General features: G+C 38.6%; 1 protein-coding gene across 1 annotated transcript; it reads left to right on the top strand.

The window, feature by feature from the left end:
- The first annotated feature begins 3,310 nt into the window (after positions 1-3,310).
- On the top strand, positions 3,311-11,716 carry LOC122759877 (ras-related protein Rab-3-like). The gene is made up of 2 exons (XM_044014862.1): positions 3,311-3,565; positions 10,311-11,716. The coding sequence occupies exon 2, from the start codon at positions 10,311-10,313 to the stop codon at positions 10,557-10,559; it is 249 nt and encodes an 82-aa protein (XP_043870797.1). The 5' UTR covers positions 3,311-3,565; the 3' UTR covers positions 10,560-11,716.
- The last annotated feature ends 7,641 nt before the right edge of the window (positions 11,717-19,357 follow it).

The following is a 19,357-nucleotide window of genomic DNA, read 5'->3' as shown; positions in this document are numbered from 1 at the left end:
TAAAAACTGACTTAGCAGCCTAATTTAGCTAAATAAATACAAGTGTTACCGTATCCACCTGAGGCTGAGAGACAAACAAGGCCCCGGTTACTCAAGTACTTCACTCACTTGAACTCACTTTTTAGTGTATGCTCTGTATTTGCTGTTGCATAACTTGTATTTATTCAAATGAGAAAACTGGAAACAGAAGGTAACCTGGCTCTGTTTGCATGTCTGTAAGAGACTTAAAAAGCTGATTTTTGTTGTTATTCTGCCTCTGTTTGGTCTTTGTGAACAGAAATGACGTAACATTATTTGAATGCCGTGTCCTTTATCTGAAAACAGGCTCTGTCAGGCAAGACTATCAGACCTGACTGAGGGAGCGTTTGTGTGAACATCAGCGGTGCAGAGGCGGGCGGGGACAAATGAAACTTCCCCTGTAATGTTGCAGACACAATACGAGCGATAGGCTACTTGCTGATGATCAGTTCACTTCCTGTTTTGAACATATTTATAAATCCAATTGCCCAAACAAACAAAATGAGCTTACAATTGTGTGAAAAAAGACAACAACGACGTAAAACTGCTATTAACAACACCATACTTCCTCCCCGAACCCTGTGGAAACAACATTTGTTCCGCTTTTTGAAATGGTTCACTCAGTCCATTCCACAATTCCACACCACATATTGAAAAGTCTCTAATATTGTGCGGACAAGTAGATATTTTTAATTTAGTTTCCCCCTGAAATTGTACCTTCTATACCTTCTATACCTTCATTAAACCGACACTGTGTTGATGTTTAAAAGTTACACACTCACTTTATATCTTCTCTGATGTGAACAAGAACCAAACTCTAACTTTCTTTGTTGGGTGTAGTCACTTCCTGCAGCCTGGCTGATATGGTGAGGGGAGAGAAACACAAAGAGAATCAGGCCAGGAACCTCTGCCATTTCCCATCAGTGGGCAAAGCCTCCAGGCTGCTATTTCCTGTGGAGTCCACTGGTGCATTTGATCGATGTTGCAAAAATGATGATGAACTGTGAGTGAGGTGCAGCTCCATGTCACAGATTTACACATGAATATTGTGATTTATTTGTCAAACACAAATGTTCGACATAATAGAAATGGCAGTAAAGATAGTCTATACTGTCGCGTGTCGTGAACTGGGTCCTGATATTTAACCACTATTTCAAAGGTTTTTGTAAACACTGGCATTATAGACACAGAGTCTGAAACCTTGGAAACATGTGCCTGAGGACGTCAGGTCAGCTGATATTGTAATTCTTTTAAAGTCACTTCCTCAGACGTACTTTTTCAGTGAGTCTTTCCTCATATGACTTGTGCATTTTTGTTGTTTTGTTGTTTTTTTAATCTGATAACCATATCATTTATTTGTATTGTTGCCCCGTGAAGCACTTTGTATTCTGTTGTTGTTGACTGGGAGACATTTGGTTCTGCTTAGTTTTGGTCTTGCCCTGAAGCCTCATAGCAGGTTAATCCTGTCCTGCTGATTAGGATTTTGCAGGAATTACACTTATAATCTAATACTGAATAAGAAGAAACACATCATTGCAAAGTCACTTTTTTTTTTGCAACTTTAAAGCTGCAGCACGAAGCGATCACATATAAACATTATATTTTTTTAACATATAAACATTATATTTCTTCACATATAAACATTATATTTTTTTCACATATAAACATTATATTTTTTTCACATATAAGCATTATATTTTTTCACATATAAACATTATATTTTTTCACATATAAAAATTATATTTTTTTCACATATAAACATTATATTTTTTCACATATAAGCATTATATTTTTTTTCACATATAAACATTATATTTTTTCACATATAAACATAATATTTTTTCACATATAAACATTATATTTTTTTCACATATAAACACTATTTTTTTCACATATAAACATTATATTTTTTCACATATAAACATATTTTTTTCACATATGAACATTATATTTTTTTCACATATAGACATTATAACATTACACGACTCAATCACGTGACTTTCCCACGCCGCACACAGGAAGTGATTAGTTTTGTGTCAAGAGAAACGTCGGCAAACAGGTATGACTGAAATCATAAATATTTGCTCACTTAAGGTTTTTAGTTTTAGTTTAGTTTGCACACACGTGTAGCCTAAAATCAAGACGTCAAGAAGCTGAAAGCTTATATGAAAAAAACACACAAAACAACAAATAACAAAAAGAAAAAGATTAAACTTGCACAAATTAGAAAAGCTATAACAAATAAATAAATAGTGCATTATGTGTATAAAAAAAGTCAAACAAAAAAACAAATCTTTACACTCACTCACTCATGTTCCACAAATTTACAAAAAGAAACATTACATAACCAGATTAAACATCATGAATCAAAAGTAATAACACATTTATTTTAAACATTTCTAACAACAATCTTCTGGCTTAATAAGTTTTAGAGTTCCATATCTGATATCTGAGTGAGAATAGTCCATATTTTGTTTTGTGAAAAGGAAAATAAAGGTGATCATCAGCATGTGTGGTGTTTATACGAGTGAACAAGGGAAGAAGTTAATCAATGATAAAGTGCAAAAACATACATTTATACATAAACACACACACACACACACGTGTTGACTGTTTTTTTTAATCAGTTACTCTTAGTACCTCGTCTTCTGAACCATGGAGCCAGGCTTGGCGTCGCCCCCTTGTGACTACGTCCCTGCCCCCTTTACTGAAGCGAACAATTCAACTGTATTAAGGTAGGATTTTTTATTATTATTGTTTTAGAGTAGTGAGAGTGTAGGTTAACGTGGTCTTGTTGATCTACAAGTTTATGTGAGTGGGCTTACATAAACCCCCTCATAATAATTTAAAGTTCAGAAGTGAATTCTTTTAATAAAAGAATAAATGCATCTTGTCACTGTCTGTGTTGCTGATAGTATTGCCTGACAGAGGCTGGTATTGGATGACGGACACAGCATACAAACAATACCTAACAGATGCAGAATAATAACAGCAACAATAATGAAATCAAAGAATATTTTATAATAATAAAATATATATTTTTTAAGTCACAAAAAGTTGCATACAGGGGCTTTAAAAAATTCAAAATACAGACCTAACGACTTCACAATAAAAATATTTATTGATAATGTATACATTTGTATTTTTTATTTTTATTTTTTTAAATACAATAATAAAGTTTCTCGTGCACAGGCGCAGTGTAGCTCGCGCTCAGCGGGCAGCTCTCCGGCTCAGACACAGAGGGAGCTGCAGTCACTCTCTGACAGCTCTGTACACACAAGACGAGTGAGTGAGATCCGGGAGCTGCCCCAGCCTGAAACCAGCGAGGAGGAGGAGGAGGAGGAGGAGGAGGAGGAAAAGTGGTGTGTCGAGGAAGGATAACAGTTCTGCTGCTGCTGTCGCTGCTGGAGCAGGAAGCAAAAGAAGGAAGGAGGAGAGGAAGCTTCACTTCAGCTGCGTTCAGTTTCTCACACATCTCACTGTCGGACGGAAGGTATCGGAGGCGACAGGGACTCGAGTTTTAACGTTCGCTTTCTTCCGCAAGAAGGTAAGTTGATCCAGTTCTTTTTTCCAGCCTCACACTTCACTTCCTTCTGCTGTTCATGTTTCCTTCGCTGAGTCCTTTCACTCACTCACTCACTCACTCACCTACCTGCTGCTGCAAACTGTGGAACACTGCACTTATCCGCTCTCTGCGTCGACACACCTGTACAACACCGGTAGAATAGAAGTCATTTGCAAGAAAACGAACAAACGCGTCGATTATTTTTCTCGATTAATCGTTGATTCAACACACGTCAGAAACATGAGGAGAAACGTCGGTCAGTGATTCCCAGACCTCTACATAACAACGTCCTGAAAAGTTTTATATTAACGTCAGTATAAAATCAATGACTAATCGACTACTTATTGAACTCTTTTGGCAGCAGGTTCAAGTTTTTTCTTCAAATTTGTGAATTGTTTTGCTTTTTTTGTGGACAAATACTAAACATATGAGATTTAGAAGGTTTGGTAAACACATTTATTTACATGTTATTTTATTTTATGGACAAAACAGCTAATGAATGAATGAACAATATGGAGATAAAAGTAATTGCTGTTTGCTATATGTGTGCATATACATACATATACAGTACATATATATGTACATGTGTGTATACACATATAAATATATATATATATATATATATATATATATATATATATATATATATATATATATATATATATATATACATATATATATATATATACATATATATATATATATATATATATATATATATATATATATATATATATGTAACCAATTAGTCCATTATAAAAGTAGTTGATGATACATTTAGTAATCGATTAATCGCTGCAGCTCTGATATTTAGTAAAGGTTCAATTCAAGAGAGATGAACTGTCAAAAAGTGCAATTTGCTGATTGTGTTGTTGTTTCAGATTTAATCAATTATCAAACTAGTTGGATATTAATTTAGCACATGACATTCAGTTTCTGTTTCATTTGTGCTGCTGATTCATACATCATTTCATGTTGCTTCTTCATTGGCTTGTCAGTAGATGTAGATCGTAGCAGCACACACACACACACACACACACACACACACACACTGAGATGATCATTAAAAAAACCGAAAGACTTTAAACTTCTTCCACAGAACGACCTCTTTGAAGCAGCCATGATTATTTCACATTGAGTGTCTTCGGTGTGAGACAGCTCAGAATCACACATCGTGTACCGGGGCTTCCAATACTCGCGTCCCTTCTCGTTCCCTAATGAGCAAACAGATGTGGCAGCTGCTATCTAATCAATAGTGCTTATTTCCTGTGGGTCAGGCAGCCTGCTGGCCTCAGGACTCGGCAAACACTGGCAGCTGGGAAACCTGCCGGCCCCATCATCGGTGTCAGTTCACCTCAGTGGCGTGTGTTTGTTTTACCGCAGATAACACTCCAGTGAACCAAAGATACTCCGGCGAGCCAGTGCCATCCACGCTGCCTGTGTCTGTCCTCTCGTGACTGCCCTCATGTCACGGCAGGTGCTGCCGTGGGAGACGCCCGGATCACTGTCACAGAGTGTTTTTCACTGAGTGGGATGTGGTCGACGTGTAGGAGGAAGGCCGCTTGCCTTTTTTTGTCTTTGCTTCACATACTCGGGGGGAACTCGAACACCACAGAATTAGGCAACGCGGCACAGCAGCAAGAACGCAAGCGCCGTGTGTGTCTTGTTGCAAATTACAAGACTTGTAAGAAAAAAAAAAAAAAAGAAATGTCTTCTGACTCCTTTGCCTGCAGCCGTCCTGAGCTGCAGAGCAAACATGAGCATATGACTCGGTTTACCTCGGGATTAAAGCCTGACGACAAAGGTGGTGTGAGGAAATAGCGTCATTTTAAGTGTGCGCTAAATGTGCCGTGGTGTAAGTGCACCTCAGAGACCCCAAACCTGCTCAATATATCACTGAGTTTTGGATTTCAGTGCCAGTGTCTTGAGATATAAGAAAACACTTAAGGGCAGATGTGTGTGTGTGTGTGTGTGTGTTACACTCAGAGGGCAGCAGTGATGTGAAGTTATGATGGAGTGTTGTTGTCAAAGAAACTGCCGTGTCATCACTGCAGGACTGCACAGTCTCACTGCCTGTATGTGTACAGTCATTCATTAATAATCAAATATTATAAGGCCATGGAGTAACATTTAGGGTTGGTTAGCAGACATTTGATATAATAGTGTGTTTGTTTAAGTGTATAATTGCTTTTTGTATTCTTAGAATAAGCCTTTTTATATTAACTTTAAATAAGGGTCAGGATTTGGCATGCATACTTCTCATTACTGGAACTCCTAGCCCTTTTTGTGACGATCTGTCCAGTGTGTGACCCCCGGCACAGCTCCTGCACTTTGAACTTTTCACACATTAACTTTAATGTTTTTCTTCAGTCAGACAGATATTGTGATGCGTCGCTTATGTGATTGTCTTGCAATATATTGATTATCGCAGAATCGTTGTGTCGTGATATTATTGGTATCGCGGACCATGTGTCGCGAGGTAGCCTGTGATTCCCGGCCCTAGTCCAAACAGAGCGACAGACCAGTGAGAGTGGGTGTTTCACGCTCGCTTACAAACAACAAAGAATGACATTCTGTCTGGTATGTGACGGCCGTTCTGTTGAGGTGTGGAGTTCAGCCTTTTTCTCACTGAAATTAGCAGAGTTACGTGGGATTTTTAAGCTGGAGAGTGACACTGGTTTTGCCCTATGGTGTTTTTTTCACAAAACTGGCAAAAAGACATTAGCATGTTCACCCAGATCTTTCGTTCACACTGATAACGAACAGAAGCCAAAGCAGATTAAAACCAGCACTTAACTAATGACTTCCTGTGTGCAGTGCGGGAATGTCGTCGGGCAACACGAGATCTTAAAAACCACACAGAGAGTCGTGTGGAGCTGAGAGGCTCAGTGAGCATTGTCTGAACTCACTGGTTTCAATGTACCAGACATGCATTTATATTTAAATGTTACACACTTAGGGCTGGGTATCAATCAAATCAAACATTTTCAATACCGGTTCCTGAACGATACTTTTTTCTCTACACATTATGGCACAAATTCGGAGTTTTTATTTTTCAGCTTTGACATTTTTACGCTCGCTGCCTACATGAGCCAATCACAACTGCTGCTGTTTTCTTCAACATGCAGCTCCAATTAGGTTTCCAGGAATGTAATGCTACATTGGAAGAGATTATACAACATATAACATTTCTTTTATGTCTTTCTTTCCTTCTTTCAAAGTCGCACTATTGTATGAACTCCTCAGAGCAGAGGAGACGTCACCTGTGCTCACGGAGACGCATCGTAGACATTTACTCTTGCGTTCAATGTGGACGCAGTGTGTCTCTGACCACCTCCCGTGGTGGTCTGGCAGGTCGGATAACGATCTGTCCTTGGGTGTTTTAACACCTGTACTTACTTAAGTGGTCAGGTGCTATCCGATTACAATCTGATCACAGAAAATGCATTTTAATGCCAGGTGTAAAGGAGGCCTCTGTGTCTCTGTGTGAGAGAGAGAGAGTGGGTGGGGCTAGAGAAAACTAGGTCATACACAATGCAGGGTCTTAGAGACCACACTGTTTGGGTAATGATTTAGTAATCCACAGGGGACGATAGAGATTCCACACTGGAGCTTTTGTCAATTGTTTTTTACAATTTGTCCAATTTCCGTTTCCTAAATGTGATTAAGAGTGTCATCATTTTCATGTTGGGAAAGAATAATTCCATCTTCTGACCAATAACTAATAGTTTAAACGTTTGGTTTGACTGAGGGCTTTTCTGTGTGAAGGCTGCATGTTCTCCTTGTGTGCAAGTGGGTTTTCACCCACAGTCCAAAAACATGCAGATTGGGGTAATTAGACACTCTAAAGTGACTGTAAATGTGAACGTGAGAGTGAATAGTTGTTTGTCTCTGTAAGTTGGCCCCGCCCTGGACCGGTGACCTGTCCAGGTTGTGTACCCTGCCTTTTACCCAGGGTCACCTGAGATATGGACAATAAGAAGAAAATGGATTACATGAATCATTTTCTGTGTTTTTCGGTTGATGTTACGATCTGCACGTTTCCATCAGACCACAGCAGTAAACTTTCTGCACACATGAAATACTTGTAATGTAATATTGGTTCTATTTAAAGCAGACTGATATTTGTTTACAAAACCAAGCTGTCAGCGTACAAACGAGGAGCACGGACTTGTAACCTCGCACCTTATTGTGAGAGTAAACATGTATACACACAGTAAATGATTGAGCCTCCTCTCCTGTGCCACAGTCCCTGGTACTAGTCTGATATCTCTACCCTCCTAACTCTAACCCATCTGGCCAGTTAAAAGCTCGGTGAACTGACCGCTTTGACCACTAATGGGTCTTTCTGGCAGCTGAGTCCGAGTTTCATCTCCATGGAGATGAGTCTCGGCAGAAAGACGCATTGCTGAGTTGAACTATTCCCCAAGGAGACAGTGGAACAAGACTGAGTGTGTGTGCGCACACACAGATGGACAGATGTGGCTTCATGTCAGGTTATCTCATACCTGCCCTCAGGAGAGATGACACGGACATGAACGGATGGCGCAGCATTGTTGTCAGCCTTTCTGATTTTCTAATTAAAATAGATTTTATTTATGTTTTCCTAACATTTCGACAGTCGCTCATCGATCACAGATCATTTCCCGGATCGATTTTCGGTTCGATAGTACATTAAAGCTCCAGTTCCAGGCAGCGTAGCCGTGAAACTGTTGATCGTTGAGTTCCATCTGCAGGTTATTAAAGTCCTCACTCATGATTTGGGATCGCAGCGCTCTGTCCTGAGCAGAGAAAACAGACACACTTGTTTTCATAAGTGACAGATGGAACTTTCATCTCTGAAACTCTCTGCTGATATTGACACATATTTTGTTAAAATCTTGAGTGTTTGGTCAAAGCCTCTTTGCACCTCACCTGTTGCAGATGTAGTTGTGAAGCTTATAGCCTTTATTTCAGACATCTGATGAAACCATTTTCACCAACTCTATAAATACACCTGAGCAAAAACTACTCAAAATGTTTCAAATCGGTTTGAACTTGTGAAATTTGGAAATACGTCACAGTTCAAAGTTCACTTGGCTCATTTTTATGAACAAAAAGAAAAGACAAACGCTCTATTTTTGTGACTCCTGCACTATTATTGCTACTTTATATCACTACTAAAAATGCGATATAAAATGAAGCATAACTTTGACTCAACGAGACATAAAAATACTATTTTTAAAGCCTGAATATGTGACCTATGAACACACACTCCCAGGATGTCCATATAAGGAGTTGTGTATTATTCCCACGGCAAATTACCATGGGTGCACCTGAGGCACAGATCACACAGAAGGGTTAATGGAGTCCAGGGGAGGTAGAGCAGTGTTGTTCTCGCTCTGATTGCTTCGTTCGACATTATCATTAATATACTGACAATTATTGATCAGTTCTGCCAAAAATAAATCATTTTTTAAACATGTAGTCCTTTAATTTACAGGCCTTTTGTGAGTTTACATCATGAGTTGATGAAGTGATAAGCACAGCATATTTTCCAATAGTTTGATGTGCTGCCAAACAAACAACACCCAGTATATGATTATGTCTCTGTAACAGTATGTTTCTAAAAGGCACCCTGGTGATTGTGCACTGACCATTAACCAGAATGTCTGGTCACGAAGCTTTGTTCCATGTCACCACTCATGTCGCTCTCCCTTATCTCCTGCCATCGGTCTTCTGCTGCCGTGTAGTTATGAAAATCTGTATTTCTGGCATCTATGGACTTAGCATTTGTTGGTTTAATGAATGCATCCCCTACTGTTTTTGTTTACTTGATGTCATCACTGTTTACAGTAAAGCAAAATGAGCCACTTATAAAACCGCTATGCACCACCTGCCCTGCACCAGACCACAGAGATTCAATATTAATGACTCGCTGTTGAACACAGTGGAACCTTTAGCAGATAAAATTCCCCTCAGGAGTCGGCGGACACCCAAACAGAGTCTTAAGTAGAGTGAATGCTATTGGATCCATCTTCTACCGCTTTATCCCCCACATGAGGGACATTGTTCCAACTGGGTTGTGAACCTGGGTCTAACCACTACACCAGTGATTCCCAAACAGAGACACAGAGCATTGGAGGTCATATGTCTGAAGGGTTACGGGAAAAGTTTGGGAACGACTGCACTACACCAACCATGTGGGTCATGCTATTGGATCATTCAAATAGTAATAATAATAATAATAATAATGATAATAATAATAAATCACAGTCAATCATACTATCTTTTTGTTTTCAATATGAAATAAAACAATTACCAGACGTATTTAAGTACATTTTTTCCATATACTACCACTTGATATTACTGCAGTGACGCAGACCTGTTTTTCTTCATAAAGATAAGAAGAAAACAAACATCTGTGACACAATTTGTAATTTGTCTGACATATTACAACAAGTATACATTATTATTTCATTGTAACAGTTTATTTTCTATGTTTCTGTCTCTTTTTGTCTTGATGCTGGTTCTACACTTTTCTCAGAAAACACTTTCAGACACAAATACTGTGCTTGTGTTATCCTGTTGAATAACATTGTCTTGTCCTATTAATGTTGCAGCAAATGGATGTCTAATGCATTCAAATTCATTTGGTTTGAATATCAAATGTCTGTAGTTTGTGTTCAGGGAGTGATTGTAGACATCTCACATCATCTTCTTCCTCTTCTTGTCCTCCACGTTCCAGATGGCATCAAACGACTCGCGGCTCCAGCATCAGCCCTCTCAGAAGGATGCGGCGGACCAGAACTTTGATTACATGTTCAAGCTGCTGATCATCGGCAACAGCAGTGTGGGGAAAACCTCCTTCCTGTTTCGCTACGCAGACGACTCCTTCACGTCGGCCTTCGTCAGCACCGTGGGCATCGACTTCAAGGTCAAGACCGTGTTCCGAAACGACAAGAGGATTAAGCTACAGATCTGGGTGAGAAAATGAAAGACGCACTGCATTGTGGTCCTGATGTTTGTTGTGTAGTGCTGAACATGTGTCTGGGACTGTTGGTTTGCATCGTCTACTTTGTAACCGTAATGTTTTTTCTACCTCAAAATCACTTGGTTTCATTCATGAGGGTAATGTTTAGCAGATTATACCCCATGAAATATCCCTAAAGGGTTAATACAACCCATGAAATGTATATTTCCTCTTGCCAAAAAGCGAATGCAGCACCTACCTTGTCACCTAAGCTTCAAAATCACTATTCATGGGGGTAATATTTGGTAGATTATACCTCACCCATTCCTTATTACTCTATACCTTTTTAAAGGGCCAGTACCACCCATATAATGCTCTTTTGCACCTGCCAAAAAGTGACTGCAGCTCCTACCTTGCAACCCTGAAGGATTATTCTGCCTCAAAATCATTCTAATTATTTATTATTATTCATTATTACCTCATCCAGTCTTTTTTACTAGTTGACATATCCTAATGGGCTAATACAGTTGTATGCAGCTCGTACCTTCAGCATCAAAATCACTTGGTTTCATTCATAAGGGTAATATTTGGCAGATTCTACCTCATCCAGTTCCTTTTACCTGTTGGAATACCTTTAAAGGGCCAGTACAACCCATTAACTGTACATTTAATAGGTTTTAATTTGTTTGTCTTTTAATTTTTAAGTGTGAACAGCGTGATTTCCCCATGTTTTACTCAAATTCATACATTTTTGCCTGTATTTGGCTTCAGACAACAGGGATTGACTAACCTGAGTAAAGCTGGTTTTTAATTGATGCACGGTTGAACGTCAGTGTTTTGAGTGGCTCTACTTGCCGTGCATACTTGTTCTGTTGTTGCCTGTTTTTAAAGACATTTTTCATTGATTTCATCTCTTTTATGCATCGCTTCTGAGTTCACGGTCCAAATCCACGTTCCCTGGTTTATGGCCGATGGTTTAAAAGGGCTGTGTTTGCCCGAGCCATTATTCATGGTGGGTGTTTTGGTTGTAACACTAAACCAATCCGAGTGCCTTCTCTCCCTGTAAAAGGCAGGTGTGCTTGCACTTTGGCAGATTGCTGCTATTAGGGTGAATTTGTTCAGTCGTTGCAGAGAAGGCTTTTCTGTTTGTTCATATCTGGAGAGTGTGAGTGTTTGGATGATCAGCTGTGTTTGTAACGAGGTTGTTTTTTTTATGATGAGACTGCAGACTGTGACAAAGGGAAGACTCCTCTCCTCTTCTGCTTTAAAACACAAGATTCACACGCTTGTCCATTCTGGCTGCTGTGTACATTTGGTGGAGCAAGAGGATGATGGCCTCTGTGAAGCAAGTGTTGATAAAAGTCTTGATCTAAGGCTAAAGCAAATTTACACTCATACAAACACACTAATGAGCAGTATGTTGGTTTTCTAAATCTCCCTAAATGACTCACACTAGACCTTTTAACTGTATTTAACCAGGAAGTCCCCGTATTTGCTATTTGGATAACATGTGACATTGAAATCTGCATCGTCTGAAACTGGCAGTTGTGTTGCACCACATTCTGCCAGGTGTGAAAATCTCTTTCTCTGGTAATGGCAGAATCTCCTGAGTCACATGATTCTCACATGATAAGATCCGAGGTGTCATTCAAGCTGTGACCTCCGTTCACTTTGTTACTTTCAAACGTTGTGAGGCTGTAATGTAACTGTTTGAATGCACAGTGTCATGGTTGTGTCGTCTGTGAGTTAATACAGCGCGTAGTTGTCGTCGCTCATATTGTGTGTGTTTGATTTATGCATTTGTGACGCTGCAACTTTAGCATAATTGTACTCCGTTGAGATCACATATTTGATTATGACATGATTATTTAAGGGTTGCACTTGTAGTTTTTATGTATTAAATAAGTAAGTCAAGTTTATTTATATAGCACCTTTTGCAGATATGGGATCACAAAGTGCTTCACAGGGCGATACAAGTAAAATACTAATAGTTTACGGGGAAACACAATTAAAAACTCCCTCGTCTGACTAAAAACCTGATTAAAAGTGCTTTTTAAATGGGACAACAGTGTCTAGGCTTTGAAGAGGAAAAGGGAGAGCTAATATTATAATAAAAATGAAATCTGATACAATCCAGAAATCCTAAATATCACATAAATGCTTCACTTGCCATTGATGTCATGTGACCAGAGTGCGGATCAAGAATCCACGTGTGTGCCATACTGTAATGATCATGTCACTTATTTTGAAAGACTTGAAGAAAAGTGAAAAGTTTAAAGTTGAAAATAAGGATGTGACTTAAAAAAGAAATCAGGGAGATGACAAGAGAAATCAACACTGCAGCGATAAATCAATGGAAATTAGGGATTCAGTGTTTGTTCTTTGAGCTGGAATCAGGATATTTCAGCCTGTGCAGTTTGAGTGTGTCTATTATCTGTTGCTCTGGCCTTACACTAATACAATATTCCATTTTTGAAGTATCTTGCAGAAAGGTAAATGACAAACTTGGCACAGCTCGTGTCTTCAACTCCGGACTTTTCACTAAAAGGTGTTTCACCGTTCACCAGCACACATTCCTCACTGTGCAATAGAAAACCCATCAATAAATATTGTGACGGCTGTTCAAACAGATGATTCATGTGAGCCAACAGTACACGAGCCACTGACTGTACGATACACACACACACACACACACACAAACGATGGCCAAGGTGAATCAGCAGCAGAGGAGCCCACACCAACACACACACACACACACACACACACACACTAACAGCTGAGTGAGAGGGTGGGACCTAAGCATGTCCTATAGTTCCTTCTCTGCATGTTTGCTGAACAGGAAGTTTGACATGAGTACGTTTAAGTTTAGATTCTGTATAAATACAGACGTACAGCCAATTCACAAGCGCACTGTACGTCACAAATTCCCCACGGAAGCGTATAAATGTGTGTGTGTGTGTGTTCATGAGGTGTTTGTTTTGTCTAATTTGTTCCTGCTTCTATTTATATACTCTGATATGCAGTGCTATATGCTGTTGTATCATTAAAGCGACTTGTTTTACAGTAGTAGCTGTATATACATTTAATTTTAGTTAACAGGGACAGTGTCCATTAAATAGCATTTCTGTAAATGCACCACAGTTTTGCAGAAGGCAATTTTTCGTCCGTAGTCCCAGGACAGATGTTGTTAGTCAACATGAAAGTTAAATCAATACACGAAATCAATACATGTCTATTAAAAGTTAACATAATTACAACAATAAAATGATAACTGAACAGCACACGACTGACGTAATAAGACAAAACGACACTAAGACAACGTTTGAGGACAAACTGAGTAAAAGCAAGATAACAGCAGGTGGTTACACAGTTGATTGTGTATTTTTCAGGTGACATTTAAATGAATGAAATGAAATGGAGCTGGAACAAGTACTCGATTAATCGATTATTAATCGTTTGCTAATTAATTGTCAACTATCTTGATAATTGATTAATTGTTTTGAAGCTTTTTTCATGATTAAAACAAGATTTCTGATTTTTTTTTTCTTTATTTCTTTCCTCCATACAACAAAGAAATCATTCAAACTCAATCATTTTGCTTTGTGGATAAAAAAAGACACTTGAGAACATCATCATTTCCAGGTTTGACAAACACTGATCGACGACAGATTAATCAATTATGAAAATAATCGTGAGTTGCAGCTCTAATATGAAACTGTATACATGCAATATACAGGATACATGTGCCACAGTGTTCACATGCAGTGTGCAGGATGTGTCATTAGCAAAGCGTCAGATATAGTGAAGTGAAATGCGTAAAATATCTATTTATCAAGATACTAGTGAGTCTGCTGTTATTTCAGCCAATGAACGAGCTTTACTTTAAAGCTCTTTCCTGTTAACAAGTCTTTGTTGTTGTTGGACTTGCTCATGCAAATGTACGATTTTATGTCTCTCAAATTCTGTGATCTGTTGCATTTTGAATGTGTATATATATATATGTATATATATATATGTATATATATATATATATGTATATATATATATATTTATATATATATATATATATATATATATATATATATATATGTATATATATATATATATATATATATATATGTATATATATATATATATATACATATATGTGTGTATATATATACAAAATTTCTAAAATATTCACATTTAGGGAGCTAAAACAAAGAAAACTTGTTTTAATAATGAAAAAAGCTTCAAACCGATTAATCAATTATCAAAAATGTTATATAGTTTATGTGTTAGCGAGGTGCCAGTGAATTATGCTCAAGGATTAAAAGAGCCTGATTCCTGCTATTGTTCAAGTGTAAGAGAAATACACGAAATATTCTCTTTACCCTGTGGAAGCATTTGTTTCTGAAAAAGAAGTTGCCATATTAATACCACATAGACACTTCCTGTGTGTCCTTGTTGTTTTCTAGTGAAGACACAGAGAAATGATGACATATTTGTAACAGTGTTGCTTAAACAACAACACACTTACAGGACATCCTGAGAATATGTCAGGGGACTGGTCTCCTTAACATACTAAACATGTAGCACATACAGTAGTTATAAATATATATATATATATATATATATAGACAGTATATACAGGGTCTGGCATTTCCTTCTGTTCTTGAATGCAGCTCGAGCAGTCACCAGAACACAGGCCCTGATAACAGCACACACTTTTGCATATTGCACCTTTAGTGTAACCTCATTGGTTCAGTTTAGTTCGACAAAGATACAAAGGTGCAGAAAAGTTAACAGCAGTGAAATTCTCATTCTGTGTTTGTTCCTCTGTCTGATTTGTCAAATATTCCATTTCAAATAAATAAGAAATAAAAAAAAGTGTAGAAAGAAATTTCATGACAGTATTATTTTTATTAAATTCACAAAAATATTTGTGAAGAAGATAAAACCTGATGTTATTGCTGACTGGTGTATAAGAAACCTTTTTTATTTAGTTTGCTGCACATTTACTGACTCTATCTCATTCTCAGTGGCACCTTCCTGCTAAAGTAAAGGCTATTTAACCATCACTTTAGACGGCTGGTCCTCACAACTTTAATGGGTTTTTTTGAGGATTAAAACCTGGTTTTGGTGTCAGGGTAAGGGTTTTAAAGGGTCTAGGGAATCCATTATGTCTATCTGTCCACACAAAGAATTCAAAACCAGCCTGTGTGTGTGTGTGTGTGTGTGTGTGTGCCCACTCTGCCCTCAATTACTGATAGCCCTGTTGTTGTGAATCATGACAAAGAGAGCTGGTATTTCCTCAGGTCAGGAAGTGGAGGAAGTTCCCTATCTCTGTCGATCACAGAGACTTGGAGTAATGAAGACGGAGCAGTGAGAGTGCAGCGGTGTGTTTTAAGGGTGTGGGAGCAGCGGGCATGTCCTTGTTTGAGTCGTTCTCGGTGTGACGTTAATATAAATACACTGAAGGGAAGTTCCCCGCCTGTCAAACCCACGTCTGCTCCCATTCATCGCCGTTCAATCTCACCTGAAACAAAGAGTACTGATGATCCTATGCCAGCTGCTCTGTGTGTGTGTGTGTGTGTGTGTGTGTGTCATGGAAACGAGCGTGATAAGACGCCACATGGCCCTCACACACTGAATGTGTACAACTCGTGTGTGTGCACACTTATTGTTTACATCCCAGCTTCTTTTTTTTTTTGTCTGTGTCATGGAAATGTATTTTTAATCTTTGAGTAAACACACATGGACGCACACACCTTCTGCACACTTGAGCATAAGTGCAATACACATGCACGCGCTCGTGTAAACACAGGTGACGCATTGTTGAGAGATCGTGGTCAGAGTTATGACGTCAGAGACTCGGACCAGGCGGTTCAAGTGTAGAAGGAAGAGTTTCTATATTTATCATCACGACCTATTTGTGCACACGTCAGAATAATTAGCAACATTTATGCTGTGGCAGCGCTTATTTGAAAATCATAGGGTTTTTCCTCATGTCCTGTGTCAAATACAGTTAGGTATAAAAGTAACATTCGTTTATCACTTGAAATATAGATTTTAATTTAAGTTTCTGACTTGGAAAACTGAATCATTCTTGCTGGTAAATACCACATCCACTGCTAAAAAAGAGCCTGGTCACTAACGTACAGCGCTTCACACATCAGCTGCATTGTTAATTATCTAAATAATGTTTTATGTTTCTGTAATGGTTAATACACCAGTACGTAAACAGTTCTTAAACAGAAATTATATTTTTTAATGCTAAAATGTCGTTATTATTGTTCCAAATAACTGAAACATAATAAAGCACATCATTATTATTATTATTATTATTATTATTTACTGAAGAGAAAAACATAGTTTCAGTGATTGAAATGTGGGAATAAAAAGGTGAATTCAGTTTATTATTTGCCAAATAAATCAAGGTTTTTGAAAGATTTCTCAAATATCTATGTTTTAATACATTTGCATCTTCACAATTATGATTTTAATTCACCGTTTTTTTCTCCTCGATCATTATGTTGTGTTTGATTCCACTGTTACTGTCTTTGAACCTTTGTTTTTCTCCCTAATAGTTTGTTTTCTCTCTCGTCTTTTATCATATCTCATGTGTGCACATGTGAGAGACATTTATTTCTGTATACATGTGTGTGTTTATCAAAAAGACAGAAGGTGAAGACAGCTGCTCATCCCTCTCTCCCTCTCGACTCTCATATACGTAGACGGCGTGAGGGCGAGCAGCTTTTGTTTACAGGCCGGCCTCGATTACAGCCGCCCTAGAGACCGTCTATTTGGTCAGACGGCCCCTTTTTTAACGCTGCCAAATGTTTAATCACGTCTGCGTGGATGAGATAAAGATGAGGAACCTGGATCGTGTCACGCAGAGAGCAGCTTGTGTGACTGTGGCAGATATTTTCTCTAACAACTCTCTGGCCTGCACCACTTGTCACCGTGTCGCACAAAGTAAGACGGATCATTTAGGCCGATCACCCGGAGCAGTCCGGCCTGTAATGGAACATTCATAACCTTCAATGGCCCCTGGTTACCTGGACAACCCACTCCTCCTCCTCCCTCCTCCTCCCTCCTCCTCTTTACTGTGAGCAAAACATCATAGAATCAGAAACACTCACACATTCACCCCCCCACGATGCAAATGAGAGACTCAGACTACCTTGATCTTTCTGCTCTGAGCATCCACTGAACTATTTTGGAGCTGCGAGTGTGACATCACACACACACACACAGATACACACACAGGCCTGATTGAATGAGGAGATGGTACACAGGTCACTCGCTGTTGCTGCGAGTACCAACACATCTTCTCTGACTTCCTGACGCCGGCTTACTGATGTAACGCCCCGGCTGATGAGCAGCGACTGGAATAGACACTCACAACAAGCAAGTGTCATTGTCAGGGCGACAGTGTTCTCTCTCTTTCTTCTTATATTCACACTAACTGTCTTTTTATATTTTATTTCATCCACTACAAATCCACTGTTGCCTTTAATGATGTGCGGCTCACAATCCAATACACAATACACGGCCCACAATAATAATAATAAAATACTGCAAGACAGTCATATAACAATGTTACGATTGCTTCTCCTTTGGCGTGTTGACTTGTGTTCACTCCAACTTCTATTCTGTATCAATATTTAACGATTTAACTTGTATTCAATAAATCAAAAATACTCCTCATCATGAATAATGTCAATTAATTAGAACTGAAGTAACAATTTCATAATCGATGGATCTCTTTTTATTATTTTCTCATTTGATCCAGTATTTGTTTGGTTCCTAAAATGTCAGGAAATGTTGAAAGATGTTGATCGAACTAAAATGATTCTGTTTTAATGATTCATTTGTGTTTTTGGAGCAAAGAAACTGAAGCTGAAGAAATCAGAGAGCTTGTTTTAATTAATAGTTGACAGTTAATTAAGTAAGTGAACTTAGTAAATCTCTTGCTGCCTCCCTTGGTTAAGTTTGTGCCATTTTGTTAAAATCCCAACAAAGGATTTTTCAAACTCACAAGTCACAAGATATCACATTAGATCTTACTGATGGAGGTCACAGTGGATTAGCGACTCCTGTGAGCCATTCGGTAAAAATGACGATTTTCTGCATGGATTGCTTGTTTGATGCAGGGATTAAGCAGCTAAAGAAGAACTTTAGTCTCAAACTGTGAGGAAACTGCAGTAAACATACTCCTAACATGTAATTGACTTCAGCAGGTGTAGCTTTAATTAGATGAGCGTTTTGTTAACAGTGGCTATAATCTGTTTTTCCCTTCTGTCCTCGCTGGCAGCCGCGTTGTCCGGGTACTGGCATGGTCCATGGAAACGGTTGCATGTTAGCAACGTGTTTAACACAGAGTCATTGTTGATAGTGTGTAAAATCTCTTGTACAAACACATACAAAAATATCCAAACTCCCCCTTTAAGTCTGCTGTGAGTGAGGTAAATGACCTTGCAAGTGAGCTGCAATGAAGAAAACCTTTCCTCTCTGAACTGATTTGCAAATCCAAGTAATAATAGAATTAAAAATATAATCACTTAACACTGATGTAAATAATCATGTTCTTATTATGGCTGCATTCCATTAAGCTTCCTCAGTTTGTGCCTGTGGACTCACACTGTCAAGAATAACAGTGATCACAGTCACAACAGTTGTGTTTCTATTCCTAACACAACTAACAAAACCTGTCAAAATGCATCCGTGACGGTCGTTTTGCAGCGTGTGTGCGATGGCTTTCCTCCACATGTGCCACATGTGTCACTGAAGGCCATAGTTTGAACAACATTGCCCCCTTGTGGCGTGTGATGAGACAG

This window comes from Solea senegalensis, unplaced genomic scaffold (genome assembly GCF_019176455.1).
Source record: "Solea senegalensis isolate Sse05_10M unplaced genomic scaffold, IFAPA_SoseM_1 scf7180000012547, whole genome shotgun sequence".
Classification (NCBI taxonomy): Eukaryota; Metazoa; Chordata; class Actinopteri; order Pleuronectiformes; family Soleidae; genus Solea; species Solea senegalensis.
Note: the sequence above shows the minus strand (reverse complement) of the source record. Positions and strands in the feature narration are given on the sequence as shown.